The sequence below is a fragment of the Marmota marmota genome, unplaced genomic scaffold (genome assembly GCF_001458135.2).
Source record: "Marmota marmota marmota unplaced genomic scaffold, marMar, whole genome shotgun sequence".
NCBI lineage: Eukaryota > Metazoa > Chordata > Mammalia > Rodentia > Sciuridae > Marmota > Marmota marmota.
The window spans coordinates 5,595,347-5,607,113 of record NW_026000020.1 but is presented as its reverse complement, the minus strand read 5'-3'; the positions used below and the strand labels follow the sequence as shown (position 1 = coordinate 5,607,113).

The window sequence follows — 11,767 nt, the reverse complement described above, 5'->3', positions numbered from 1 at the left end:
ATTCTACAGACCAAAAAAAAAAAAAAAAAATGGGTGAAAAACATTTATCTATACATCTGGGAAACTCAGTGAACTCCAAGTAGGTTAGACTCCAAAAGATTCACCTGCAGGCACAGCAAAGTAAAAATGTTGAGACAAGGAGAATATCCTGAAAGCAATAAGAGACTAAGGACTCATTCTGTAGGTGGGAGAAATGAACGGCTAACCTCTCATTAGGTACAGTGGACCCAGAAGGCAGTGGGACAGCACAAAGTGTGAAAGAAACACACAACAAAAATCTGCCACCTTAGTATGTCTACCCAGCAAAGACATCTTTCAAAAATGAAGGTGAATTAAAGACATTTTCAGATTTCAAAAACAAAACAAAAAACTAGAGAATTTGTTGTTAGCTTACAGGAAATACTAAAAGGAGGTTCTTTAGGCTGAAAGCAAATGACCCCAGATGACATTTTAAATTCAGATGAGAAAACAAAGACTGCCAGTAAAGGTAACTATGAAATTATAAATGCATAATTTTTTTGCTTTCTTCTTTTAGCCAATTTTAAAAAGTGGTTTTAGAAAATAACACATACATAATTATGATGTGCATGATGATACAACATTGAGAAATGAGGTGCATCTGGCATTGGTAGCACAATGGAGGCAGATGGAGCAAACCTCTATTGAGGATGGAGACGGACGTCATGGTGACCACGTCCTCAGGAGGAAAGGTGGAGAAGGCTGGTAAACTAGCTCTGTAGCTTGTACTGCTCGCCTCTCTTCTTTAAAGACAACATTGTACAGAGTAGCAATTATGACAGTGTTTTGGGGTTGTGTAACAATATTTGTGTGTGTGTGTGTATATATATATATATATATATATATGTATATATATATATATATATTATAATGTATTGTGTATACCAATAATAGATGAGATGGGGAAGTGGCACTAGAACTGAACAGGAGTACTATTTCTGTATCTCCCTGGGATCCTGTGAGTGAAGGAATGAGAGAGAGGTTACACTAGAAAATATCTATATTATGTGGTGTGCATCTCCAAATATGTAACAGTGAATCCCACCATTGTGTATAAACGCATCATTAAAAATATGGAAAAAATTTAAAAGAAAATATCCAATTAATGAAGAGGAAAATAGCATCAAAAAGTCTATTCCCTTGTCACCCCAAAGGGCTTTTATTAAGATGCATTTTACACTTTTAAAAGATTCTACTGGAAAAGAAATTTCATCAGGTTTCTGGATGGAGCCCTCAGCCATCTCTGACTTATTCTGGGTCTGTTTTTCCAAAGTGTCTTTTAAATGTGCTTGTGAGGAGAAAGGCAAGAGCTGTGCCCTGAGGGAGACAGAGTTCGGGGCTGGTTCCTGGTTCTACTGAGGGTCGCTTTTCCCTCTGCAACACCGGGTTTCAAGCATCACCCTCAACACTCAGTGAGATAATGACAGGGAAGTGCTTGATACCACCTCTGCCTCCGTTACACCCCTCACATCTGATGTGCAGGCCTGCACCCTCTGTGAGCAGATGCTGGGCTCTCCTGCTCCTCAGCCTCCCACTGGCTGCAGCACCAGCTCAGGTGATAGACTGGAGCATTGCATTGGATGGAAAGTATCAGGTAGAATGTGCAAGGTGTCTTGGTGTGACTGACTTGTGCCCTCCCCAAATTCATAGGTTGACAGCCTGATCCCCAGTATGACTACACTTGAAGGTAGGGTATATAAAGAGGTAGTTAAGGTTAAATTAGGTCATGAAGGTGGTGTCCTAATCCAGTAGGACTGGTGTCATTATAAGAAGAGACACCAGGGAAAAGACACGAAGTGAAAAGCTGGCTGGAGGACACAGCAAAAAGGCACAGTCCGCTGGCTTAAGAGTGTGCTCTCAGAAGGAACTGAAGTGGCTGGCACCTTGACCTTGGACTCGCCAGCCTCCAGAACCATGAGAAAATAAGTGTCTTGTTTCTGAGGCACATTATGTTATGGCAGCCAGAGTAGACTACCACACATTAAAAGTGGAGACTCAGTGTTCTTTCTCATACCCACCTGAGTGACTGCCAATTTCTGCCTCCTTGAGCAACTGGGGAAGCGGCCCCATTCAGAATTGTAAAGGTGGAAGCCAGGAAGATGTAGTAAATTAAAAATGGCTGCCTTGGAGGTTGTCTTCTCTCTGCTCCATCATGTCTGTTTGCCATCTGTCCACCTGCTATGGGGTCTGGCTGATGTGCACAGTGGCACGTAGAAACAGGATGGAATGTTAGCAGCCATTCCCAGAATGCCAGGTTTGCTTAGGGTTTTGACCCCTTCCGTCTCTCCCTGCTATAGCAGTGTTGATGGTTCATCATGGGTGTTTTCAGACCTGCTTTGCGCTTTCTCTGTTTTCCACTCCTTGGATGTGAGATTTGATCTTCTCATGCAGCCTTGTTTAAGGTCTGCAGAGTGCTATATCTGTTTGACTTTATTTGAAATTTTAAGCCTTTTCTTAATGTTGTTCCAAGTGATCTGATGAATGTCGGACTCTAGAATTTATACCTTAAAAGGCTGAATCGCTGATGTGTTTGGAGACTTTCTTCTGACTATCTAGGGCAGGGCAGCTAAAAACCCCTTTGGAATTAGTGTCAAATTAGTGTCAAACTTTAATTAATAAAGTTGTTTTTTAGAGCTCTTTTAGGTTCACAGCAAAATTGAGGGGAAAGTAGAGAGATTCCCACATCCTCTAACTCCACATAGAAAATCTTTCTCGGTAGTGTTCATGAGGAAAGGAGGAGGAGATTGTTGTTTAAAGAAATAGTAAGGTTGGAGGTGTCAGGCCACCCACCCAAGTCTGGTAGGAACGTGGGCCCAGAGCCCAGCATAATATCACTGGGGTGCCCAGTGACTACCTGTGGGGCCCAGCGAAAACCACAGGAGATGTCACCAACTGGATCAGATATAATTTCTGGGCAGGTGTTCTCATTGCTCATACCTCAGGCTATCATTCTTCAGAAATAATGTGTCACTTAAGGTTTAAATCCTAACTTCCACCCAAATCCTATCTCGTTTGACCCTTAGCAAGACCTAGAAACATTAAATTTAACATCGTGAGTTGTGGTCTACAAACTCTCACATGCACTTTCTTATTTGAGATTTTCAACAAACCTTCTGTTGGTTTGTTTTTTGGGTACTAAGGGGTTTAAGGCAAGCGCTCTACCACTGAACTACATCCCTCTCCCAGCAAACCTTGTAGGTAGGACTATCTTTCCCACTTTATGGCAGTGGCCATGGATTCAGAGTCAAGCTTTCCAACAGTCAGACAGTTGGTTGAGGGTTGGGGATGAAGATGGAGATGGCACACTGGCTCCATGAGCCCTCTCTTGGTCCAGTGTTTCCTAAAGGGCAGGTCTGCTATTAAAAAACCATTCAGTGATGCTTGTTAAAGCATGGTAAGGACAGTTTTTTAAAGGACTACCTCAATGTGTTCAGAGACACAACAGGGTCTTGCATTCGGGAGAGAGATTAGGCGCAGTTTCAATTACAGAGGGCAAGTAGAAACATATAGCCAAAGAGTAGGGTGGGGATCAGTGGATGGAAAATTACTTAGAGAGAACATCAGGGGTCAGGGGGATTCTGACTAAACTGGTCTAACCAGTTTTTTTTTTACTAAGGATAGGCCAGAGTTACTAGTCATGTACTAGAGTAGTGGTGGTGGTAAGGGATGATGATCTTGGTCAGCGATGATGATCTTGATCAGCTATGGATGATGATCAGATACCTGGGTGGGAGGTCCTTGCTAAACTACCTAAGCAGGGCTCTTGGCTAAACCTGGATTCTTATTAGGTAATGCACAGATGGGCCTAGAAGAATGTTCAGGATCCAAAGTTTGGCCAACAGAGAATCTTTGTCACTGCCCCTGGTAGGAGAGCAGCAAGCTTTAGATTTGAATAGTTAAGTAAATATTTAGCTATCAAAATAGTTCATGTAGCACATTTGTTAAAAATTTATTTGAAGAAAAACTCATGAGCCATAGTATAAGTCATGCTAGAAGCAATGGCCCCCTGGGTGCCTGCAATTCAGAAAGTACTGTAGGGTCCGTGCCAACTTTGGGAGATGACAACTTCTTGTCTCAGCCTTGTTGGTTGTGCACAGAATGTCCTCACTCAGACTGGGAATAATGATTTTCTGTGGTGGCCAGGCTTTGTTGTAAGGAGCAAATGACAAAATAGAGTGAGCATAATTTATATCATTTTGGGTACTTTGCCAGTGTAGCACAGTAGTTTGGGTGGGTGGGGATGGCATGGGGATGAGGGGTGGCAGGTGGTGCAATGAGGTGCCCAGAGTGTGATTTGCCTGAGACTGAATGGTTAAATGAAGACCTGAACCAGGCCAAGAGCCTAGGTGTTCTGACTTTGTGTCATTTGTGTCCATTGCATTTCTCTGCCTCTCACTGATAGTAGGTAGATGTGCCCTATGCGGCTGTACTGAGTGTGCTGTTGGTTTTCAACTGCACGGCTGTTAGGATCCTTGGCTATGTGTACAGTAGCTCAGGCTAATTTACGACCTCAGTCATCTTCATGCAGCGTGCCCACTGCCTCCCCATCCAGCGTTCTGGAATGTTGTGAATGTATTCACCTTGCCCAGTGAGTAGGCAGTTCTCTCCAAGAGCCTAGTTCTCACTGAGCTCCACTTATAGGGCCAGATCATAGTCTAGGGTGTTAGGTGACACCTGTGTTCTCCAGATGAGAGAGCTCATTCCACCTGCAGAGGCCCACCCTGCCTGGCTGCACTGTCAGTGTCCTGGCCTGTGTTAAGGAGGCTGGGCCTGAAGTGGGCTGGTAAGGGGAGGCTTAAGGGGTTCGGAGGATGTACCTGCTTCATGCCGGTTTCCAGCTTTTAGTTTTTCTGCAGGTTTCTTCTAATGAGAGATGGCAACAATCTGAAAATTGAATTTTGAAAACATATTTTCTTTGTTCCCTTTACTACCCAACTGCCAAGAATATTTACAATAAAATGTAAAAAGCCTAAGTAGAGCTTTTAATTAGCTTTCACTGTCTCGGTGGTAGTAGCATTACATGTGCTATGTGGCAGGGAGAAACTTTGTGGGGGCCTTTGTTCTCAGTGCATTCTCTTTATTTCAGAATTCAGCTGCAAATATTTGAGAAAAAAGAAGTAATGGCTAAAGTACCTCTTGACACTTTTCTTAGGATTACACAGATATCCCAACCCATTCACATTCTCTTCAGAAACATAACCAGCTTAGGAATCTTTCTGGAATAAGGCCACAGTGAAAGAAAGGGAAACTAGTTCTAGCAGCTTTTTGGAACAATCTCACTTTTGTACTGCATGGGAGAGGTAATTTGGAAAGTCTAGCTCCAAGACAAAATATGGCCCTGGTATAAGGTTTTTGCTAATGGACTGGAAATTTCTTGGGTTTTTGAGTTATCAGGTGGTTTTAGTTTCTTTTGTTGTTTGAGTTTTATTTTTTATATCTGCAGAACCAATGCATCCTTCAGAGCTGGTGAGCATGGCTTGACTTTAGGTTTCGTTGTGCTGGTGTCAGACTGATCTTTGGAACCCTTGCAGACCTGCCGGGCTAAGGGAGTTTCCCTTTGTGTGATGGTTGTAATTGTTGCCTGTCTGTTCTTCAGCAGGTGCATCTTGACCCAGCCTTACCAGGCCTGAGCACAGGTCACTCTTTGCTCAGCTGGTAAGGAATGATGCTCATTGCAATCCTTGTAGATTAGGCAGGATCCTTCTGGTTTGGATCAAGTGAGCAAGAGGTTTGTTCTCCTTCCCCCTCCTCCTCCTCTGACTCCTTTTTCTTTTTTTATAAGAATATGGAGCACTGAAGTTCTTTGAACACTTTACCTTAGTAAAGTGTTCCACCCATCAATAAATGATTAAAACGGTTTCCATTTTTACAGTTAAAGCAGGTAGATAATATACCACTTCACTAGAGAGCTACATATAGTTAAGCATGCAGAATGTGTGATTCAGTATTTCCGAGGTACTTAGAAGACCAAGACATCTCTCCTTGATGTTGATTTGCTGGTGAGGAAGCTAGAAACAGAATTGGCTGGTGGTGCCCACTGGGAGGCCTTGGGCAGGTCGTTCCTAGTCTCCTGGCTTCCTGCCTTGATTCAAAAATAACTTTGTCTTCCTGGCATTTCATTGATCTGTGGTTGTTGCTTTGCATTTGGAGCCCTTTAAGGAATTTTGTTGCTACTTAGAAAATATGTTTTCTCTTGAAGCCAACTTCTACATTTGTGAATTAGAAAATAAGCTTTCTTAGTGGTGATAAAAATAAATCAGACTTACCCAACTCAAGGCACCTGAAACACAGGAACTTTCAAATTATTATTTGTTCTGCTCTTTCAGTGGTGATCTAGGAAGAAATAATGTATATAGAGTGAATCTGCCAGTGCCTCACGGGCTCACGTGCTATCCTGCTGAAGGTGCCAGGGTGAGAATGGCAGAGGGATCAGCAGGAACAAGGGGTTTGGCTGGAGCTGGAATTCTGCACACTGTTATGCATTGCAGACACCAGTGTTTGCAAATAGGCCTAAGACCATCTTCAGATAAGTATCCTCCCTTTGTTTTCCTGAAGCTCCATTAGCAGGGAGTTTTGAAGGTTGCCTGGATTTCAAGTCTTGAATTAGTAATTTGCTTTCCAGTAAATAAAACTGAAACCTGGCTTTGCTTTCAGTATAAATTAGAATGTGGAGCTTCCCATTCTTAAAGGTCTTGAGTAGTACCAAGTCAGTGGGTTAGTCAGCTTTCTGTCTCTGTGACAAAGGACCTGAAATGAATAACTTAAAAGAAGGAAAGATTTATCTTGGCTCATGGTTTCCTAAGTTTCAGTTCATGTTTACTCAACCCTACTGTTTTTTGAGCCTGTAGTAAGGCAGCACCTGGTAGTGGGAGCATGGAGTAGAGAAAACCTGGTCACCACATGACAGCTGGGAAGGAAGATAGACAGGAAGGAGTCAGGCTTCTAATGTCCCTTTCAAGAGTGTGCCCCTGACCATTTAACTTCCTTCTATGCCCCATCTCCTGAGAGTTCCACCACTTCCCTATAGTGCCACCCACTGGTGACCAGTGTTATGGGCCCTTGGGACATTTAGGGTCCAAGCATCTGACTAGCCCCTCTGGGAGCTAGTGAGAGCTTATCTCCTATGTCAAGAGTGCACTTTGCTCTTAAGTACTAGTAAAGGCTTTGGAATGGTTGTATCTCATGAGCAGGCTGACCTTGGGCAAGGCCCCCACTGGCCTGCTATTTTTATGTGGCCAGCACTGCCCTTGTGTTGAGCTGGTTTACTCTCTGTGGTGCTTCCCTTGTTAAACTTCTTGACCATTGAAGTTTTTGTAAGAAGAATGGGATGTAGGCTTCATTCTTGAACTGTAGAATGTGTCACCAGTGTGAATTGAGGACAGCATGGTGACTGTTTCTCAAAACACCTTGATACATCATCACTTGTCAAACCAGAATGTTTTCCAGTAAATGAATGGAACCTGTTGGGAACCATAAGAGAAGGAAATTGCAAGTACTTGTACAAAAATAACAGAAGCCCCTGCTCATAGAGCCAGCTTGTCACCGTAGAAGCCCTGTCTTAAGTTGCAGCTTGCTGATTCATGGTGTGTGGGGGGTGCATTGCCCATCCTGTTTTCCCACTGAAATATCTTGTTTTTGTGCAATACTTACCTAAGTGTTGGCTCCTCTTTTTGCCTTTTCACTTTACTATAAGTTGGTATTGTTGGCTAGGCTTATCTCAATCCTGTTCAAAAAGTTTTGTTTTTTTAATAATTTTAGTTGAAATATTTTGAACAAAAACATTGACTTTGTTTTCAAGGAGCTTAGTTTCAGCCCAAGAAATGGAAATCAATCATGAAGGATACAAAGAAGCTGCTCCCATCCTGAAGTGTTCTTGCCTTCTCCAGGAAGATCCATTTCCTCTTGGTATCTGTGTTGCTTAATATGAAGGCTGGAGATCGGGTCAGAGCCTGAGCGACCACAGGGGACACTTGTAAAGATGATGGGCGGGGAAAGAGAGGGAAATATCATTTAGTGTGTTTTGAATCTGAACTGTTTCCTTCCAGGGGTTCCTGAAAGGGATGGAAGGAAGAAAATTATAGTCCAATAAATAATATAAGACAAAAATAATAGATGTGAACGTGCTTAAAAAACGAAAACCTCGACTATGCCTAAAGTAGTGTCTCGGTCGGTTGTCTGCTCCGATACCCGGGATCGCGAGGAATATGATGATGGTGAGAAGCCCCTCCACGTCTACTACTGTTTGTGTGGCCAGATGGTCCTGGTGCTGGATTGTCAGTTAGAGAAGTTGCCCATGAGGCCTCGCGACCGATCCCGTGTGATTGATGCTGCTAAACATGCTCACAAATTTTGTAATACAGAAGATGAGGAGACTGTGTATCTTCGGAGGCCTGAAGGCACTGAACGACAATACAGGAAGAAGTGTGCCAAGTGTGGACTACCGCTCTTCTACCAGTCCCAGCCGAAGAATGCCCCTGTGACCTTCATCGTGGATGGAGCAGTAGTGAAATTTGGTCAGGGTTTTGGGAAAACAAATATATATACTCAGAAACAAGAGCCTCCAAAGAAGGTGATGATGACCAAACGGACCAAAGACATGGGCAAGTTCAGCTCTGTCACCGTGTCTACCATTGATGAAGAGGAAGAGGAGATTGAGGCTAGGGAAGTTGCTGACTCCTATGCACAGAATGCCAAAGTGATTGAAAAACAGCTGGAACGCAAAGGCATGAGCAAGAGGCGACTGCAAGAGCTGGCTGAACTAGAAGCCAAGAAAGCTAAAATGAAGGGGACCTTGATTGACAACCAGTTCAAATGACCAAAGCTTTTCTCTGAGCCCAGATGGAGGCAAGCATTTAGATGAAGAAGAAAAATAACTTCTTGATTATATGGACTGGTTTCTGTTTATTCCCAGGAGAAGGCATTACTTTATTTCCCATTGACTTTCTTGTATTCAGTGAGGTCTTTGAGTCCATTTGACCTGCTTTCTAAGAGGTGGATGTTTCTAAGTCTTTATGTAGGTTTTCTGTACTAATTTTTGTCCATTTGATGTAAACTTCTTCAGCTGTGTAAGAACTTTATGAATAGATCAGTGCTTGAGTGTCTCTATTTTATAAAATGACTTTTTATTCCTTTTCCAGTTAATAGAATATTGAAAGACTTTTGGAAAAAATATTATGTTGTGTCATAGAGAAAAGTAGCATGGATTATATTTAAAATTACAACAAGTCATATCCTTTTAAGTAACTCTGTCTCTGGTCTTAGAATGGTTCTTAGGAATGGCCATGATTTGAATCTTTGTACTGTCAGCAGAGTTCCATTGAAAGCCAAAATCTGCATAAAGCTCTCTTTACTTCAAATATTGGAGCTGTAGGTGAGCCATACTATATTAGACTTTATACTTAAAGAAGGAGATGCCACAGGGCTGGGGATACTGCTCAGTCATAGAGTGCATGCTAGGCATGTGTGAGGTCCTGGGTTCCATCCTTGGCACCACATATGCATGTGCATGCTCGCACTCGTGTGCTCACATACCCCAAAAGGAAAAGCCAGATTGTAGTGAGGGAGTTGGTTAGCTCAAATTTGAGTTAAAATAGGGTCTTAATAAGTAACCCAAGGGAGATACCATCTAGCGAGACAGCTAGGAGTACTGCTTCTCTGTGTGGTACATGAGATAAACAAAATTATCTGCTAGTATCTTTTATTTTACATTTGCTATTTGCAGAGGAATGTTGTGTGTATAAATATTATTTTATGTCATGCTGCTTCAATGATGTCAATATCTGTGTATTTATTTGAATCCATATTTTTATCTGTTCTCCATATTACAAAGTGTGGGGTCAAAAAGCACGTTAACCTCCTCATTAATCTACAGTGGATTGCAGTTATTAGCAAGCACCCAAGACTTGTTTTTGAGGTGCTGCTGGGAAATGGTAGTACAGTTTTCTTTGTGCCCTTTCTGATTTCTTTATTGCATGGAAAAGTAGGTTAGAACCAGGTAGATGTATTCTAGCCTGAGCTGGACAAAAGGGGGGATGGAGTTCCTGGGAAGGCTTCAAATGGGGCATGTTATCATCTTCCAAGTTATTCTCCTACATCCAGTGAGGCTTTCGCAACTGAATCTTCCTCTCCACCTCATCTCTTATCCTTATTCTGAGAAAGAAGTAATCATAATGTGGGTGAACAACTCTGACCACCTCACAGTTTCTCAACCTCAACTCCTGACAATGACCTCTACCTTTACTTCACTGTAGCCATAAACTCCCATGATTACAGTCTGGATATCATCTGTACCACCTCTGAAATCCAATATTTTATTCTTTGACTACAGTCATACTCAATTCTTCTAAAGCTGTTTTATTTTTAGATTTGAAGGGTGATTATTAGTAGTAAATAATGAAAAATAGTACTAGTAATAGAAAAAGTACTCACCACTCTTTATTGAGTACTTAGTATGTGTCAGATGCCAGGGAAAGTACTTTACAGGTATTATCTAAACAACATGATAATTCTTTAAGATGTTACTGTACCCATTCTAAAAATTAGTATTCTGACACTCAGAGAGTTTAAGTTTCCCAAAATCCTGTATGTGGTAAAGACAAAAGTTTGATTTAAAAACTAAAACATGAAAACTGCTTCTCCTGTATAATTTTTAGAATATATATTATTAATATCAGAACGCATTTTCATTTCGAGAAACCAAAAAAGTGCATTAACTCCCTATAACAAATCTGTGGTTACATTTCTACATATTTTCTGAAATATTTGTCTTTAGACTAGTTCTAAACCATTTCAATATCTGGTTCATGTTGTATGTTTTGCTTCATCTATATGATTAAAAAATGTTATGTCATTAGCACCAAGCAACATATGCTCTTTATTATGTTTTATTCTTTTATGTTGAAATAATTGTTTAAAAATTAGCATAGTTCCTCTATTCTATTAACTCATATTATTTTATAGCAGATAGTGTTTTAATATTAGTATAAGAGGTAAAGAGCCATATTGAAATTTTGGAGAGAACCACCTCCCCCCTTTTTTGCAAAATATTCACTATGAAAAAATACTAAATGTTTGTGAAATTAAAAAAAAAAAAAACCTCTAGAAGTGAAAATGTTTGCATCTTTTATAAGCTTTTGGTTGTAACTTGAATTAATGTGCTCTGTGCTCTGTTTTGCATATGAGAAAGAGGACTGGACTAGTAAGGCCAGTTTTTAGGTCCTGACTTCTCTCCACAGCTGTGACCTTGAGGGAGCTCCTCTACCCCAGTGTACCTGGCTGCCAGGTGTTAACTCAAGAATCTCCATCCTCATTGCCCTGCCCTGCAGTAAGAGAACCAATGCATCAAGAGACATGGAAGACATCTGCAGGATGTGTCATGGTGCTCACACATACACTTCCTCCCCAGTGAGGATTACTACCCAAGGAGTCTCTGGGCAGGGTGTATCTGCCCACCGAGGCCAGAGGAAGGCAGGCAAGCAGCCAGAGGCATTGCAGGCTTGATACCTCTTGGTCTCCCATGGGTTGGAAACATGGAGAAATTTGACCCTTGGCATATACCAGCAGCAGACATCGATAAGCCCTGGAGGAGTGTGATGCTGTAAACAGACTGAGGGCAAATGATGGCTGCTCTTCCCAGGCTTGAGGAGGGTGGGCACCACCTTGAGTTTGGCACCTCCAGAAGCCCTCCCCTGGATGGGGCAGGTGTCAAGGAGAGAGGACCAGTGTTTTTTTCAGAATTGTGCCATATTTT

At 41.9% G+C, this 11,767-nt stretch overlaps 2 protein-coding genes across 14 annotated transcripts in view; both read left to right on the top strand.

Moving 5' to 3' along the window:
* Inpp4a (inositol polyphosphate-4-phosphatase type I A) overlaps window positions 1-11,767 on the top strand; it is a 135,347-nt gene that overhangs the window by 48,651 nt on the left and 74,929 nt on the right. The gene's annotated exons all lie outside the window — the stretch shown is intronic.
* Window positions 4,293-11,116, top strand: LOC125618820 (STING ER exit protein-like). Its single transcript, XM_048810308.1, has one exon. The coding sequence runs from the start codon at window positions 8,165-8,167 to the stop codon at window positions 8,831-8,833; it is 669 nt and encodes a 222-aa protein (XP_048666265.1). The 5' UTR covers window positions 4,293-8,164; the 3' UTR covers window positions 8,834-11,116.

Coding starts and splice junctions, on each gene's coding strand:
- LOC125618820 (XM_048810308.1), top strand. CDS start 8,165: ATGCCTAAAGTAGTGTCTCGGTCGGTTGTCTGCTCCGATACCCGGGAT.